Below are 18,036 nucleotides of genomic sequence, written 5' to 3'. Positions count from 1 at the left end.
TTCATAGTAGCCCCAGGAATGGAAGGACCACTAGTCCTAGGACTCACATGGCTGTGGAACTACCCACCAAAGTAATCACCTGAGCACAAGGAAAAAATCACTTGCAGACAATGCAACAGCTTCCAATTTTAAGGAGGCACTACTCAAGGATGACTGGCTCCAAGCTCACAAAAATATTTGCTTACTTAAAGACAGTCTAGCCTGGGTAGAGAACTTTATGTCCCTGCCAACTCCAAAATAGCTGGACATTTTGGATTTGTAAAAACTCTGCACCTCGTCAAAAGACAATTCTGGTGGCCATCCTTTAAAAAAAAAGACATTGAGAGCTATGTTGCTAGCTCCCCTATCTGCACAGCTGCAAAAAGATGACAAGAAAAAACCCCAGGATTTCTGCAAACAATAGCAGAACCTTCAGCACCCTGGAGAGATATTTCTATGGATTTTATCATGGACCTGCCTGAAAGTGCAGGAAACACAGTCATTGGGTTGTAACAGACCTTTTTTCAAAACAAGTCTATTTTATACCCTGCCAGAAGATCCCAGCAGCCAAGGCATTAGCAAAAATGTTTTAGTACACATTTATCACTTCCATGGAGCTCCCCAACAGATTATCTCAGATAGGGGTGTACAATTCGCTTCAAAATTTTGGCTGGCTTTTTAAAATCTATTAGGCTCCGGCCAGGGGTTGAGCTCTTTGAATCATCCCCAGACGCATGTGGCGACGGAGTGACTAATGGAATATAAGAACAATATTTAAGATGTTTTATTAATTACCAACAGGACAATTGGACTGGCCTTTTGCCTTTTGCTGAGGTAGCTTACAACAACTCTGTATACAGTAGCACTGGTTTCACCCCATTCCAGGTAGCTACAGGACAAGAATTCAACCCCATGCCAGAGCTACCCATCAAGGAAACAGACATCCCCTCCTTAAGGAGTGGATAAGCAATTTACAAACCACTTGGCCAGTGGTCAGACTAGCTCTACAAGAGGGTAGGACAGCTTTTGAAGTTCAAACTGACAAAAAATGCAGTGAACCCAAGCTGTTCAAGGTTGGGGACTGCATACAGTATATTTATCTACAAAGTTCCTACAATCATTACAACCTTCTAAGAAACTGGGACCAAAATTCATTGGCCCATTTCCCATCACCAGAATCATCAACCCCATCACTGTAGAACTCCTCCCTAAGACACTTAGACAGATTCATCCAGTATTTCACTGCAGTCTACTCAAACCAGAAATCACTTCAAAGATCAGACCCCCTCTTCACACACCTCCAACCCCCATTATGGTTGCCTGGTGCCCCGGATGCCTGGAAATTTCTCACCTCTTGGGGAAATGCAAGGGGAGAAGGGGCCATGTGGATTGAAGTGCCAGAAGATAGCCCTGGGAAACTTTCCTTATCTGCTTTCTCAGAGATGCTGACTCCTAATTTCCTTAGTAAATTCGTGGACTAGACACTTCTATAAGTATAAATATTATCCAAGACAATTTCAAAATTAAATTCTAAATCAAGTATCTAAATTTATAAAATTTGGTATTTTTACCAAAATTCCTATGCTTAAATTCTAAATACTAATAATCCGTATATCTATAAAAGCTATGGAACATTTCATCGAAATATCAATATTATAAAATAGTATTTTAAATGTTTATAAGTCTAAGTGGAAATAAGTTGACCTTACTATACAACAGTTAATTATTTGAAATATGGATATCACAGTTAATTACTGTATTTACTCTAATATAATCAACAAATATAATCAAATGTCAATACTTAATTAGTTAATTATTGTCATTCCCCTCCTTTCCCCTATATATTAAAGCGAAATATAGACCTCAGTATTGCTAATACATCAACTAAATCAGATATACATCACATTTACCACAATCAAATACCTGAGGAAAGAAAAGGAAAATTTATATCAGAGAGATAATTAGTCCAAACAGCAGAGGCTACAGGGCTTGGAGTATCCTAATATAACTGTTCAACTCTCTGTCTCTAAAATTAAAAAGTTCTGTCTCCAAACACACCGGAAGTGCAGAGTTGCTGAGTAATGACTCTAGTTTCACAGTCTCACTGCACCCTCTGCTATAGTCATTCCTCCTTTCGTTCAAGTCTCTTGCAGTCCAATCTTCCAAATTTCATATGGTTTCTTCAATTAACAGGTTTCAACTTATTAGACCTCCAAGTCAATAGTCCAGACAAGAAAAAGAACTCCAGTGAATTTTTAAGTATCGTCTATAGGAACACAATAACTTTGCTTGCTTCCCCACTTTCGATCTCCCCCCCCCCACTTGTTAATCCAGTCTTCCTGAATGGCAGCAATCCAAATCACTTGCACTTTCCAAAAGTTAACTCTTTCCTCCCTTTTTTTTTCCGTTGGCGTCAATTACACAAGCCTCTTCAACATTCTTATCCTCTCTGTCTGATTGCTCACATCCTTACCCTCTTCCGTCTCACGAGCCCTTTCACTTTCACCACCTCTCGCATCCTCTTTTTAGCCCTTATTTTCGGGCTTTGCTCCGACTGATATTGTTGTCATCTATGAGACTACTCCAATGCTCTACACTCTATCACAATCGCAGATTCCTTCACTAACACTCTTCTCTGTTCACCACAGTCTGTCACTCACTCGCTTCCTCTTGTAGGTAACAATCCGGACTTCAGGACCGCCATTACTGGATGGCAGTCTCTTGTTTGTTGGTCTCTACAGGATCTCTCTGTGTCGTGATGAGAGTCGCTCTCTCCACACCGCAACTTGAGTCTCCCCACACCAGCACATTTCTCTACAGGATACGTGCACCCCTGAGGGTTGCTCCAATAGCAAGAAAAGGTAGCAAAAAGCCCTGTGTGATCTTCAGCACCTCTACTCGTCCATACCTCATCACCGGAAGTTTTCCCTGTAAACTGCTTTGAGAGGGATGTAAAGCATTATGAAATGGTATATAAGTCTAAATGCTATTGCTATTCCATTCTGCCAGCAATCTCAGCATCTTCTATGTTTTTCTTTATGTATATATTTATTTTTGAAGTGATTTAAAGATTGAAAATAAGACATCTGATATAGCTTGGACCAATACCTGAAAGAAAGAAAAAATCTATTTAAGTGGGAAAACATTGATGTTCTCTCAACATGCTTGACTCCACAGAGTAAAAGATTAATTTCCTTCATTTTCATTAGAAGTATTTTTCTGTATAATCTAAGGTCTGACATGACCAGGGGTAGGATTCTACCGATTCTCACCTATTCCTTAGAACTGGTTGTTAATTTTCTAAGCAGTTCGGAGAACTGATTGTTGGAAGAAATCTCCTTTTGTTTTTTTCCACCCTTATTACATTCTTGGCAGTATGCCTAGACTTACTGTCTCCAAAGGAGTTTTTTTTTTCTTTGCTGGTACTTTCTTAAAGGGGAAATGTTGTTTTAAGCTTTTTACACTGCTGTTGGGAGGAAATATACTCCCCTATTGGAGTTCTTCCAGCTGGGATCAGCACTTTGAAGAATAGAATAGAAATAGAATAGAATACTTTTATTGTCATTGCATTCCACGAATACAATGAAATTTGAAAGCTACTCCAGCACAGTGCCCCAAACATCACATCAGAATCACACTACAGAATATTTAAAAATTAAAATAATTATAATAATAATAGGAGTAAATAACAAATGCACTGTTTGATTCAAGACAGTTATTGCCTTGGAAAAGAAACTGTTTCTCAATCTATTAGTCCTCATTTTAAGACACCTATAATGCCTCTCTGATGGTAACAGTTCGAAATATGAATGTCCAGGATGAGAACGGTCTGTGGAGATTTTTAGTGTTCTAGAGAGGAGATTGGTCTTCGCAATCTCTTCCAAAGAAGAAAGAGAGCAACCGATGATTTTTTGTGCTGTGTTTATAACTCTCTGGAGCATCTTCTTATCCACTGCAGAGCATCCAGCATACTACACCGCTACACAGTATGCCAAAATGCTCTCAGTGGTAGAACGGTAAAAAGTAACCAGCAACTTGTCACCCAGACTACTCTTTTTCAGCAACCTCAGAAAGTGCAGGCGCTGTTGGGCCTTCTTTGCAGTGGCCATGGTGTGGACCAACCAAGTAAGGTAGACAAAAATAGGAGTTCCTAGAAATTTAAAACTATAAACTCTTTCCACACAGTCTCCATTGATATATAGTGGGAGAGGCTCTGCTTTGCATCTTCTGAAGTCTATAATCAATTCTTTGGACTTTTTGATATTCAGGGTGAGGTTATGACTCTTGCACCACAAGACCAGTCTGAGAACCTCTGACCTATAGGCCATCTCGTCTCCTCCTGATATGAGTCCCACCAACATGGTGTCATCTGCAAATTTTTTTATAGAGTTAGTGGGACAAGAGGGAGTACAGTCGTAGGTGTAGAGTGAATACAAAAGGGGGCTCAGCACACAGCCCTTTGGAGAGCCAATGCTGAGAGCAAGAGTGGAGGAAAAGTAGCTGCCAATCCTAACGGTTTGGGGTCTGTTAGTAAGAAAATCCCTTATCCAACAGCAGATGTGAGAGGAAAGGCGCATTTCTAGCAACTTCTTAATCAGTATATCTGGAATGATGGTATTAAAAGCTGAGCTGGAATCAATGAAAAGCATCCTTTACATAGCTCCCACTATGCTCTAGATGGACCAGTGCAACATGGAGAGCCATGGCAATAGCATCCTCTGTGGATCTGTTATTCTGATAAGCAAACTGGTATGGGTCAAGGGTCGATGGGAGGCAATCCTGTATATATTTTAAGACCAATCTCTCAAAACACTTCATGATTATGGGTGTGAGAGCTATTGGTCTATAGTAATTTAAAGTATTAGGAGAGGGCTTTTGGGGAACTGGAATAATAATGGAAGTTTTGAGGCAAGATGGAACAATGGCTTGTGTGAGAGAAAGGTTAAAAATATTTGTAAACACATCTGCGAGTTGGTCAGCACATGCTTTAAGTACCTTCCTAGGTATATCAGGGCCAGTGGCCTTCTTCACATTCACTGCTCTAAACACCCGCTTCACATCATACTCTTGTATTGTGAACATCTGAGTACTGGTGGTTTGTAGAGGCAGTGTGTCCAAAGACCTATTCAGTTCGAATCAGGCAAAGAAGCAGTTCAATTCTTCTACCAGTGATGCGTTCTTATTGATCGATATGGGGTTGCTGCCCCTGTAATTAGTGATGTGTTTAATTCCCTGCCAAGCCCGCTGTGGATCACTATTTGTGAAGTAGTCCTCAATCTTCCCTTTATAGTCCTTTTTTGCCTCCTTAATGCCCCGCCTCAGTTCCGCTCTTGCCTTGTTATATCAAACCCTGTCCCCAGACCTGCATGCCATATCAGGTGTCCTGAGAAATAATTGTACATCCTTGTTCATCCAGGGCAATATATTGAATAACGAAGCAGAGCTAATGGAAAGAAGCTTTTAATGGCAAGGAACCAAGATGAGTGACGTTCAGCAAGGCTTCTTGGCTAGCTAGAAAGATTGACATTCTAACATGAGTTTACACACCCTTTCTGAGTTTTGGTCTAAAACTGGTTTTTGGTGAAGTTTAATTCTGTCCTTGGTGATGTTTAATCCTGTGTTTATTGATGGGATAATTTTCCCTATTCAGCTTTGTTTGGAAGGAAAAAGGTTAATCTCTATTCCTGAAAAGAAACTGGCTTGAGAAATCTGGCTACTGTTTATTTGTCTGGTAATTGGTTTAACAAGCAACAGCTACTGTTGTGATTTAATTATTTGCATTGTGTTTGAATTTTTTCCTGCCTCATGGTTTCTTTTTCTATCTGGGGAGGGAGTCTTCCTTCACTGCTTTTTAATGGTTCCTGGCACTGTCCTTTTGGGGTGTACTTCCAAGAGGCAGGATGCAAGCTTGGCACTGATTTTTTTACTGCCTTTCTGGGGGGCATGTGATCTTTTCTTAAATCTGGATGATTTCCTTAGGATATCTTGTGAGGTGAGTGAAACTAGCTGGTATCTTTAAGTGGTGCAAACGGATCTAAGGATTGCTTCTCGTGAGTGTGCTCTTTCTGGGGAGCTTAAATGACCTCTCTGCAAAAGGGTTTCACTTTATGAGCAAGAGTTGCTGCTGATAGTTATCATTGCATTTTAACTATTTTAATTCCTCAAGGTGCTCTGACACCCTGCCTGATTTGTAACTCCACCTTGCAGGTATTTTTAATCTAATGATTGGTATTTAGGGCAGCTTTTTGCAAGCAAAGAAGCCTTTTTTATTTTTGTACAGGTAATCCTTGAGTTCATTTAGTGACCATTTAAAGCAGGGGTCTTCAAACTTTTCAGTCATGTTAGCGCAGGAATTCTGGGAGTTGAAGTCCACAAGTCTTAAACTTACCAAGTTTGAAGACCCTTGATTTAAAGTTACAATGGTACTGAAAAAAGTGACTTATGACCGTTTTTCACACTTACAACTCTTCAGAAGAGTCAAACAACTAGGGGGATCTGTCTGCCTTTCCCAAGAGACTTGAATGAAATGCAATGTGAAATATTTTTCTTTGGGTAATAGTGGTTTTGATTTGGATGTCTTAATGTTGAAAATGATGACTAAAGCCATGTGAAACAGGTTTCATATTAAAGTGGACATCTTATGAGTTAAAAATACTTCAGGGGAGATTTTTGTGTTAAATAGCTCTTTAAAATATTTTAAAATAAGTCTAAAAATATCTGTGAGCCTTGAAGATTTGATAAGAAGCTTTTAACTAGTAGGAACATAGGTAGGGATAGTCTTCTACTTACAACCACAACTGAGCCTAAAATTTATGTTGCTAAGTAAGACATTTGTTAAGTGACTTTTGCCCCATTTTGCAACCTTTCTTGCCATAGTTGTTAAGTGAATCATTGCAGCTATTAAATTAGTAACACATTTGTTAAGTGAATCTGGCTTCCCCATTGACTTTGCTCATCAGATATGACCCTGGGCCACTGCAATTGTCAGAAATATATGCCAGTTGCCAAGCATCCAAATTTTGATTATGGGACCATGGGGATGCTGCAATAGTCATAAGTGTGAAAAATGGTCATAAGTCCCTTTTATTCAGTTCCATTGTAACTTTGAATGGTCACTAAACAAGCTATTGTAAATTGAGGACTATCTGTATTAGGTTACATTTCAACAATTGGTTTCTGTTATAAAATAAGCTTAGTTGGGTAATTTTCCAGAACACTTTCTAGAATTGGTGTCCTTTTGTGATTTTGAGAACAAAACACAGAAGACGAGATTATTTCTATAATTGGATGTCTTATATTGACATAGAATGTATCCATTCATACAGTACATAATGCTAACCCAGACTTAACTGTATGTTGCAGTGGACAAGCTCATACATCATCCTGAGCCAAAAACAAACAAACCATATTCTGGATGAATGAATGGAAAATTCCTCTTTTCCTTCTTGCACTATCTTTTCATACAAATGGAAAATCATATCACTTTGGAATATTATCATTCTGGGTAAAGAGATTTTCTTATTTGTTCAGATGCGATGGAACAATCTAGAGAATGTGAACAATGAAACTTTGTACTGTTCATGCTTGCCGGATGTGCTGTTTCCTTGAGAACAAGAATCTGAGCTGCTAAACATAGCTGCCAAAACCAGTGACGAACCAGCCTGCTTCATTGGGTGCTATCTCAACTCTGCATGTTGCTGCTACTGTAAGGGTGTAGGTGGAACTGTCAGTGGTAAAGACTATATGGAATTATCCCCTATTCAGCTGCTGATCAGATTTCTGATGGAAGGAAGGGATCTAGACTTTCCTCCTTGACTTTCTTCCTCCTTGACTTTCTTCCTCCGTCATGGCTGTAATTCAGTTTCTCTCCTCCAATACGCCCCCTCACCTTTCTCACTAGCGTTGTTGCAGCTGAGCAAGATCAAAAGCTACTTATATTCTTTTGGAAAGGAATACAGAGGGATTTTATCAACATAACTCATCCAAGTCTTGAAAAATCTCTTAATAAAAGGGATACTACAAGAAGATTTTCTGAGATGGAGCCACAGTTGTCCTGGCAACTCTCTTGCAAATGGCAAGTACTGGGCTTATTTTTATTATTCAACTGGGTGTTGATTACAGGACAGATCCGCTATTCTGTCATGGAGGAATCGAAGCTGGGGACCATGGTGGGAGAGGTGGCACATGACTTGGGCTTAACACTGGCAGATCTTTCAAGTCGTAGGCTTTGGCTTGGCTCTGAGGAAAGTAAGAGGTATTTTGCAATTAACTTGGACAGTGGTGTTCTGATGGTGAATGAAAAGATAGATCGAGAGACACTCTGTGGAGCAAGCTCACTGTGCATCCTGCCTGTGCAAGTAGTAATTGAAAATCCCTTGGAACTCTTTCACCTGGAGGTAGAGATTCTGGACTTGAATGACAATTCACCCAATTTCATCACTCCCTGGCTTGTATTGAGGGTAGCAGAATCTGCTGCTAGAGGATCACGGCTCCCACTCGAGAGTGCACATGATGCAGATGTTGGGACCAATGCAGTCAGTGCCTACCAGCTCAGTTCCAATCCTCATTTCATACTTGATATAAAGAATGTGAAGGATGGCAAGCTTTTACCTGAACTGGTGCTAGACCAGCCTTTGGATAGAGAAAAGCAATCAGAACATCAGCTGATTTTGACTGCTTATGATGGAGGGGACCCTGTCCTGTCAGGAACAAGTCAGCTCACCATTGTGGTCCTTGACAATAATGATAATGAGCCGACATTTGATCTGCCTGTGTACAAGATACATTTCTTGGAAAATATTCCCGTAGGCTCTTTAATTTTTAAACTCAATGCAACTGATCCTGATGCAGATTCTAATGGGGAAATACAGTATTCTTTTGGAATCCACACATCAGATTCCATCCAGACGCTGTTTGGTTTAGATCCCCATACAGGTGAGATCTCTATTCAAGGAATTGTGGATTTCGAAGAATCCCAATTTTATGAACTTCACATAAGAGCCAGAGACAAGGGCATACCACAGATGGAAGGCCACTGTGTTATCCAAATAGAAGTTGAAGATGAAAATGACCATTTCCCAGATATTTTGCTTACTTCCTTGGTAAATCCACTGCCAGAAAATATACCTTTAGAAACGGTGGTGGGGCTTTTCAGTGTGCGAGATCAAGATTCGGGTGTCAATGGAAAAGTAAGCTTGCAAATACCAATGAGCTTACCCTTTAAAATTAAATCTTTTGAAAATCATTTTTCCTTAATTACACGTGAAAGGCTGGATAGAGAAACAGTCTCTCAATATACTATAAAGCTCACTGCCCAAGACTCAGGAATTCCACCTCTAACTAGAGATTTGACTATTTTGTTGAACATTTCAGATATCAATGATAATGCCCCATCCTTCTCTCAGCATTTCTACAACTCCTTCTTGAAAGAGAACGATCCACCTGGCTCTTTGTTGTGTACTGTATCTGCTTCTGATCCTGATGAGGGTGATAATTCCCGTCTCACTTATTCAGTGGCTGGAAATCAGGTCCAAGATGCCCACATTTCTTCCTTTATTTATATCAACCCAGATAATGGAAATATATATGCCCAGCATTCTTTCGATTATGAAATGCTTCAAGTGTTGCAAATCCTTGTTATTGTGCAGGATGCTGGGACACCCATACTAAGCTCCAGTGTCACTGTTTATCTCTTCATATTAGATCAGAATGATAATGCTCCTGTTGTTTTGTATCCAGTGACTGGCCAGCAACTGTCAGCACTCCAGAGAATCCCTCTGTTGGCACCAGTAGGTTATGTCATCACAAAAGTCACAGCAGTGGATGCAGATTCTGGTCATAATGCCTGGCTGTCCTATTCCTTACTCCCCCAATCTACGAATGCCTCCCTGTTTCGAGTGGCGCCATACACTGGGGAAATATGGACTGTTCGAAGCTTCCAAGAAACAGATCTTCTTGCACAGAAAATCCTTGTCCTTGTAAAGGATCATGGAAAGCCACCTTTGTCCACTACTGTTACAATCTTGGTCTCACTAGAGGAAAAAGCATCTGAGGAAAGTTCACAGTCTCATAAATTCTTAAATCATCCCAAAGAAAAATCGGATCTGACTCTCTATCTGATTATAGCTCTGGTGGTGGTTAGCATTGTCTCTCTCATTACTTTAATTGTCTTGTCTGCAAAATGCTTTTGGAAAAGAAAATGCAAAGATTCTTCTTACACCATGAACAATTCTCCTATCAGGGATCTTTTCAAATACTCCAGTCCTAAACTGCAACTCAACTCCAATGGTACCCTGGAATACATGGAGGTGACACTGAGGCCTGCAGACTCCCATAACCAGCCCCATAAATCCAGGCATTCTTCAGGGTCAGACCGAATTGATTTCACCTTTATGAGGCCTGTGTATTCTCAGCCAAGTACACTAACAAGGAATGTTGATCCTTTTTTGTCCCATATTAATACGCTGAACCATCCAAAGCAGGTGAGGTGACCTTTTGTGTTTTGTCCTGATCCCATCCCAAACATAACTGGTATTTCCAGTAATTGAAATTTGACCAAGAGCTAATGCAAAGGTGCTTTTTCAAAAGGCTACTGGACTTTGGTTTTCCTATAAGATGTTTTGCTTCTCATCCAAGAAGCTTCTTCAATTCTGACTGAATAATCAGAACTGAAGAACTGAAAAAGCTTCTTGGATGAGAAGCAAAAAATTTTAAAGGCAGTCCAGTTGCCTTTTGAAAAAGCACCTTTCAGACAACCATGACCTGGTTAACTGAGTAACTTTTAGACTTTTAGAGAAAGAGCTAAATTCTTGTGGGTTTGTAGCTTCATAAATGGATAGATTGAGCATGGGCTAATTCATACCTTACCAAAATGGGGCAGGAACTCTGATTGTGTTTTCTAAAATAAATGCTCTGGAGATGAGGCAAATTTTGTGGATTGATCCCCATTGAGGTTACTTGTGTTGGAAGTACCTATGGTAGGGACCAGGAACTGGGGAGCAGTAGCTTGATTTGGGCAAGAATGAGAAGGAAATTCAAATGTTAATAATTGTATATCATTTTTCAAATGCTGTCAAAATCAGATTTTCTTTCATTCTTAACATATTTAAAATTGCAAAGCTCTAACACCTCTCAAATGGTTTATTATTAGAAAAATGGAATATGGATTTTCTGAAAAAAAACAACATCATATCCTAAAAGTGTCATTAATTCAGCATTCTACAAATAATTAGTGAGTTGAGATGGGAGCAAGGATGGAGGGGTTGCTGTCATTCCTGATAGAAAATGAGAAATTTGCTGTTTTGTTGTGCATATAATATAGAAAGACCCAGCTGTGCTGTTAGAACAAATATTTGCATGCTGTTAATACTTCTGGTGGTCAGATAAGCTAGAACAAAGCCAAAATGGGACAAGATGTTGAGCTGTGTTTTCCCCAGCCTGTCTTTTTGCCTGGTGTCTCTAGGTTAAAAAAAAAACCCAGGTTACGCGGTCCTTTTTCACACAGTAGCTGCTTTCAGACATGGATTGGTGCTTGTGTTGCTGTCCTGGGAAAGGCTCTGCTGATTGGATAAATAGAAAAGCAGTCTCAGCGAATGAACAGACGGTTAACGCTGAAGACCTGCCGTGCGTACCACTCCCTCCATAGCAGTGACAATCTCTCTCAAACCAAAACAATGAATGAGGGAGGTAAATACTGACTATAGACCCTCTTTCTTTTATATAATGCATATTTTGTTGGGATAAATGGTGAGTTTCTCAGGGTTTTAAAGCTGTACTGTGCTATAAATAGCTCCTGTTTTGCAATTTTTAGACCTTCCTGCTGTGGATTTCTGAAAGATGCTCAGACCAGAAAAAACTGCATGGCGTTTGGGATTCTTACATACCTTTGCTTTCTGTCTGTTTCTGAGTGACTGTTTTGCACAGATCCGTTATTCTGTCCCTGAGGAACTTACTCGGGGAGCCTTTGTAGGAAATCTTGCTAAGGATTTAGGAATGGATGTAACAAAGCTTGCAGCTGCCAATCTGCAGGTGCTTTCTGATTCCGACTTCCAGTATTTCTCTGTCAATGTGAACACTGGAATCATAATAATCAATGACAGAATAGACAGAGAGCAGCTTTGTGGCCAGAACCTGCGGTGTTTCTTGCATCTTAAACTTGCTATTGAAAACCCGGTGGAGTTCTATCGCATCGAAGTGGAGATTCTGGATATCAACGACAATGCTCCTGAATTCTCAAGTAGCACAATTGTTCTGCAGATCTATGAATTGGCTGCCCTGGGTGCCCGTTTCCCCATTCCACATGCACAGGATCCAGATATAGGAACAAACACTTTGCAAACCTATCACCTCAGCATCAATGAGAATTTCAGCCTTAATGTGAAGGCACGCACCGATGGCACCAAATTCCCAGAATTAGTTCTGGAGAAAGCATTGGACAGAGAACATGTGGCTATCCACAATTTGATCCTGACAGCTGAAGATGGGGGCACATTCCCCAGATCTAGCACTGTACAAATTGCTGTCCATGTTCTGGATGCTAATGATAATCATCCAGTTTTTGACAAACCCACTTACAATGTCCGCTTGGTAGAAAACTCTCCTCCTGGGACACTGGTGATTAAGCTGAATGCAACTGACTTTGATGAAGGATCTAATGGACAGGTACGGTATTCCCTCAGCAGTCATAACTCTGAAGCTTTGTGCAGAATATTTGCTATTGATAATGTCACAGGAGAAATCCGTGTTCAAGGGACTCTTGATTTTGAAGAGGCCAGCATATATGAAATTGAAGTGGAAGCTAAGGACATGGGTTCCCCTACCATGGAACAGCATTGCAGTGTTATTGTAGAAGTGACAGATGTCAATGATAATGTCCCTGAAGTCATTCTCACATCTTTCTCCAGTTCCATGAGTGAAGATGCACCTCCTGGCACAGTAGTTGCTGTGATACATGTCAAAGATAGAGACTCTGGGGATCAAGGGAAAGTCCAGTGTGATTTGTCAAAAAATCTTCCTTTTAAACTTCGGAAGGATTTCGAGCACCAATATTCCTTGCTCATTGGTGAGCAACTGGATCGTGAGAACTCTTCTCAATACAATATCACTATCTGTGCCTTTGACTTAGGAAATCCATCTCTCTTGCAACAGGCATCTTTCTCCATTACTCTGGCAGATGTTAATGATAATCCACCTCAGTTTGACAGGTCATTTTATGAAGTCATCATAGAAGAGAATAATCCAGTAGGAGTGATTCTCCTTAAGGTTTCTGCAACAGATGCAGATAAAGATCAGAATTCTCAGCTAACTTACATTGTTTTGTCCAGTCCAGGACAAGAACAGATTGAAGATCTCACTTCTTTCATCTCCATTAACCCAACAAATGGGGAAGTTTTTGCAGAGAGCTCTTTTGATTATGAGTGTACCAATCATTTTCAATTTCAGGTGGAAGCTTGTGATGGTGGTTCTCCTTCTCTCTGCAACAAGGTTATGGTGCATGTTTATCTACTAGATCAGAATGACAATGCACCAAAAGTTCAGTTTCCTTTCACTGGGAAAGATTCAGTTGTACAATTCAGGATTCCTCGATCTACCATGGCCAAAGCTTTAATCACAAAAATTATTGCTGTGGATTTGGATTCTGGGCAAAATGCTTGGCTCTCTTATCATCTAAAACAAGCCACAGATCTCACTCTGTTTAGCATAAGTCTTCACAGTGGGGAAATGAGGACTCTGCGAATAATACAGGACCTAGACAATCCTACCCAGGAACTAGTCATAGTTGTCAAAGATTCAGGAGAACTTTCCATGTCTACCTCAGTTACTGTGATCATATTCCTGGAAGAGAGCACTTCTGAAGTGTTTCTAGGGTTAAGTGCACGCTCTGTGGAAAGTGAGAGACCGCCCACATTGACTTTATACCTTATTATCTGTTTGGCAGCAATTTCTACTATCATGTTGATTGCTTTGGTGGCCCTGGGAGCAAGATGTCTTCACTGTGATGCTCTTGCAACATCTACTGTCTTTGGATGCTGTGGAAGTAAAGCTAGTGGACTTGAAAATGTCCCAGATCACATGACGGGACATTATCATTATCAGCTGAGCCCTGGAGATGCCATGATTGGAGTACAGGTAGCCACTTCAGGACCTCCTGTCAGAGGATACAGATCTTGCTTTTCTCCTGTATCAGATATCAGCGAGTTTGTGTTTATGAAACCTAATTTGACTCTTAGGGCAGCCTCTTGCAGCAATCTAACTGAAGCCAGCTTCTTTCATAAGGTGAGAATTTTCTGCTTAAACCCTGGGTTCCATACACATCTTATAGTCTCTTGTGCACAAGAGATAAGGGTGGGGAAATCAATGAATAATCTATTGGATAAATACTGTTAACCTACACAAGCCCATCCTTAAGCTTTCTGAATATATGCAGGCTGCATATAGGCTTTTTACTCACTCATTCAGTCACTTCATAGGCATCTATGTTGTTCCAATTGCTTTTGGGAATCAAGGCTGGGAGGTTGTCTTGCGTTTTTTCTGAGATTATGTATATTCTAAGCAACTGTCTCTGCCTTTTTTGTACACTTTTGATTTCAGCCTTTTCAGCCAGGCAGTCTGTGCAAGCTCTTTTGGCCAACAGCACCCTTGGGATGGCTCTTTGCTGTGCTGGAAAAGGAAGGGGAGGGAGGAGCATGGTGGCTCAGAGATGGGCAAATTATTTGGGGGGGGGGGTGTGATGTATTTTGAGAAAGGGACTTCAGTGCTGTCACGGAGGAGGGGATTGCTAGTATCCATTTCAGAGCTCTTTTTCCTGTTTTCCATTTTGCCAAGGAGCTGCTGCTGCTGCTGCTGCTGCTGCTGCTGCTGCTTGAAAATCCCCCTCCTCTCCCTTCCCTCTCAAGCTGCAGCATCCTTTTTGGGGGGCTGCACTGCCCCTCTCGGGTCATCCCAGAGTCACCAGGTGGGAGGGACAGAGTGTATCTAGAAGCAGCAAAAGAGAAAAAGCGCACCCACCCACCTCCCCCAACCTCCGGCGAGGAGAAGCAGCAGCAGCAGCAGCAGCAGCAGCAGCAGCCAGAAGCTGCAATCCTTTTGACTGAAGCAAGCGAGGCATGGATAGCAGTCAGAATTTGCAATGGCAGCCGCTGTTATTTTTAGCTTCAGTGTTTTCCCTGCCAGCTCTCATCTCCATGCAGATTCACTACTCCATCCCAGAGGACCAGGATCCAGGCTCTTACGTGGGGAATATTGCCAAGGATCTGGGAGTAGATGTGCGGACTCTGCGTGCTCGCCGCTTACAGCTGGTCAGTGAGGGAATGCGCCAATACTTCCAAGTGAACCTGGCAGACGGCATGTTACTCATCAATGAGAGGTTAGATCGGGAAATGCTGTGTAGTTCCAGCCCCAGGTGTTCTTTTCCTTTTCAGCTGGTGCTGGAGAATCCATTGCAACTTAACCGGGTGGAGGTGGAGATACTGGATGTGAATGACAATGCCCCCCGATTCCCAAAGGACACTGTTTCTTTAGAAATCACTGAGGTTGCCAATCTAGGCACCCGATTACGGCTGGAAGTTGCAGAAGATCAAGACACTGGTTCCAATTCCATTGCAACCTATGAGCTCAGTCCAAATGAACATTTTGCTTTGAGTATCAATATCAGAGGAGATGGGGTCAAAATACCTGAAATTGTATTGGAAAAGCTCCTGGACAGGGAAAAAGCAGCTACCCATCATTTAATCCTGACTGCCCTAGATAGTGGAAATCCTGTTCAGTCAGGCACTGTTCAAGTAACAGTCCATGTTCTTGATGCAAATGATAATCCCCCAGTGTGTGAACCACCTGTATCAAAGGTTTATTTGGAGGAAAATATCCAGGTGGGGACTATAGTAACAAAACTCAATGTTACTGACTTAGACGAAGGACCTAATGGAGAAGTTGAATATTTCTTTAAATCCAGCAGCAGTGTGCAGCTAAAACTTCTCGATGTGTTTAGTCTGGATTCTCAAACAGGGGAAATCAGGACAAAAGTTTTACTGGATTATGAAGAAGCCAATGCATATGAAATAGCCATCTACATTAAAGACAAGGGATCCCCTGCTATGGAAGGTCATTGCAATATTAGAGTAGAACTTGTTGATGTTAATGACAACAGTCCAGAGATTATGATGACCACTCTTTCTAGCTCAGTACAAGAAGATGCACCTATAGGAACAGTCATTGCACTTATCCAAGCAAAGGATAACGATTCTGAGGAAAATGGACAGGTCCGCTTAGAGATTCCAAGACATGTACCATTTAAATTGGTGTCTTCATTTAAGGGACATTATTCACTAGTGACTAATGGCCCACTTGATCGAGAGAAAACTGCTGGATACAGTATCACAATTAAAGCAACAGATTCTGGAATACCTCAAAAGTCAACTGAGAAAAATATATTAATTCAAGTTTCAGATATAAATGACAATGCACCCACTTTCTCCATCTCTTCCTACACAGCCCATGTGGAGGAAAATACATCTCCTGGAACTCTAGTCTTTTCTGTGTCAGCATGTGATCCAGATGTAGGTGTCAATTCCAAGCTATCTTATTCCATTGTGGATACCGGAAATCATGGCTTGCCCATCTCAACCTATTTCCACATCAATCAAGAGAATGGCAGTATTTATACTTCCAGGGTTCTAGATTATGAGCAAGAAAAAGTCTTTCAAGTTTCAGTAGAGGTGAAAGATTCAGGTTTCCCACCGCTAAGCAGCACAAGCATTCTTCATCTGTTCATAGTGGATCAAAATGATAATGCACCTGTAATTGTACACCCAGAAGTTCCCAAAGGTTCTGCCTTTCATCAGTCACTTCTAATCCCAGTAGAACCTGGATATCTGGTGACTAAAGTAGTGGCTGTCGATGCTGACAGTGGCCATAATGCATGGGTTTCGTACCATTTACTCCATGAGACAAATGAGGTGAATGCTTTCAAAGTAGAAGACCACTCAGGAGAGATCCGTGTCACTCGGACACTGAGGGAACCTGGGGTTTCTCACCGGTTGGTGGTAGAAGTGAAGGACAATGGGGTGCCATCTCTTTCAGCATCAATGATTCTAATAATCTCCTCAGAGGATAATGCTGCACAGGATTTTACCAAGTCATTGGACCTTCTCCCCAAGTCACCTGCCAGGGCTCAGAACTTAACTCTTTATCTTATCATCTCTCTTGTGGCTATCTCTCTAGTGTCTTGTGTAATGATGATTATTGTCGGAGCCAGATGCTTCAAATCTGGCTTCTGTATCCCAAACTGGATCGTATCACTCTGGTGTAGTAGGAGGACAGATCGGAAGTCTACCATAAATATCAGTGGGTATCCAAATCCAGAAGGCTTTATAAGATACCTTGAAGTGAGTGGAGCTGGAGCTCAGAACTACAAGTCTTGTTTCTCCCCTATGTCTGAGCAGGGAGATTTCTTTTTTGTTAAACCTTTCAGTCATTCCACTACAGCAGAAAGCATTCTTGCCTTTGAACACACAGGCAGTGCTTTGCAGAACCCCTCTGATGCGGTAAGATTCACCAAGACAATGCTGGAACATTATATAAATATATATCTATAGGGATATACATATATTTGCAGTCTATATTTAACAGAAACTCTGCCATGAACTTTTATTTGACCTTCATGGATGGGGAATAGTTTTGTACTGTTTTTTGCAAATGATTTTGATTGCTTTGTTATAAATAACCCGTGTTGCCATTTGTTTCCACATTGACAACTGTCTTTACTCCTCAGTGAAACATCTGTATTAAAAGAGAATGAAATTTGTTTTGTCAGTGATCCTGGTTTTGGTAACTGCTATTCTGATTCTTTTACAGGTAGTCCTTGATTTATGACTCAATTTGGGGCAGGAACTCCTGTTGTTAAGGGATGTGGTAATTAAGTGAATCACACCCAACTTTACTATCTTTTTACAGTATTTGTAAAGCAAATCAGAGGATCATTAGGCGAAACTAACTTGTTCCATTGACTTTAGTTGTTGGAAGATGGCTGGGAAGGTTGCAAGTAGCAATCACCTGATCCTG

At 41.0% G+C, this 18,036-nt stretch overlaps 2 protein-coding genes across 2 annotated transcripts in view; both read left to right on the top strand.

Moving 5' to 3' along the window:
* LOC113448161 (uncharacterized) overlaps positions 1-18,036 on the top strand; it is a 57,302-nt gene that overhangs the window by 23,868 nt on the left and 15,398 nt on the right. The window contains exons 2-3 of the mRNA XM_087930382.1: positions 11,815-14,253; positions 15,168-17,519. Coding sequence (XP_087786508.1) covers positions 11,815-14,253; positions 15,168-17,519 — 4,791 coding nt within the window. The remainder of the gene's footprint in view (positions 1-11,814; positions 14,254-15,167; positions 17,520-18,036) is intronic.
* Positions 6,583-10,538, top strand: LOC148126273 (protocadherin gamma-C5-like). Its single transcript, XM_087930561.1, has one exon. It carries the CDS (start codon positions 8,016-8,018, stop codon positions 10,467-10,469), a length of 2,454 nt encoding a protein of 817 aa, XP_087786687.1. The 5' UTR covers positions 6,583-8,015; the 3' UTR covers positions 10,470-10,538.

Source organism: Pseudonaja textilis, chromosome 3 (genome assembly GCF_049901715.1).
Source record: "Pseudonaja textilis isolate UNSWEBS1 chromosome 3, rPseTex1.2, whole genome shotgun sequence".
Lineage (NCBI taxonomy): Eukaryota > Metazoa > Chordata > Lepidosauria > Squamata > Elapidae > Pseudonaja > Pseudonaja textilis.
The sequence above is the reverse complement of the archived record's forward strand: the minus strand, read 5'-3'. Positions and strand labels throughout refer to the sequence as shown.

Bases quoted from the DNA above. Each gene is read 5' to 3' on its own strand.
- LOC148126273 (XM_087930561.1), top strand. From the start codon at position 8,016: ATGGAGCCACAGTTGTCCTGGCAACTCTCTTGCAAATGGCAAGTACTG.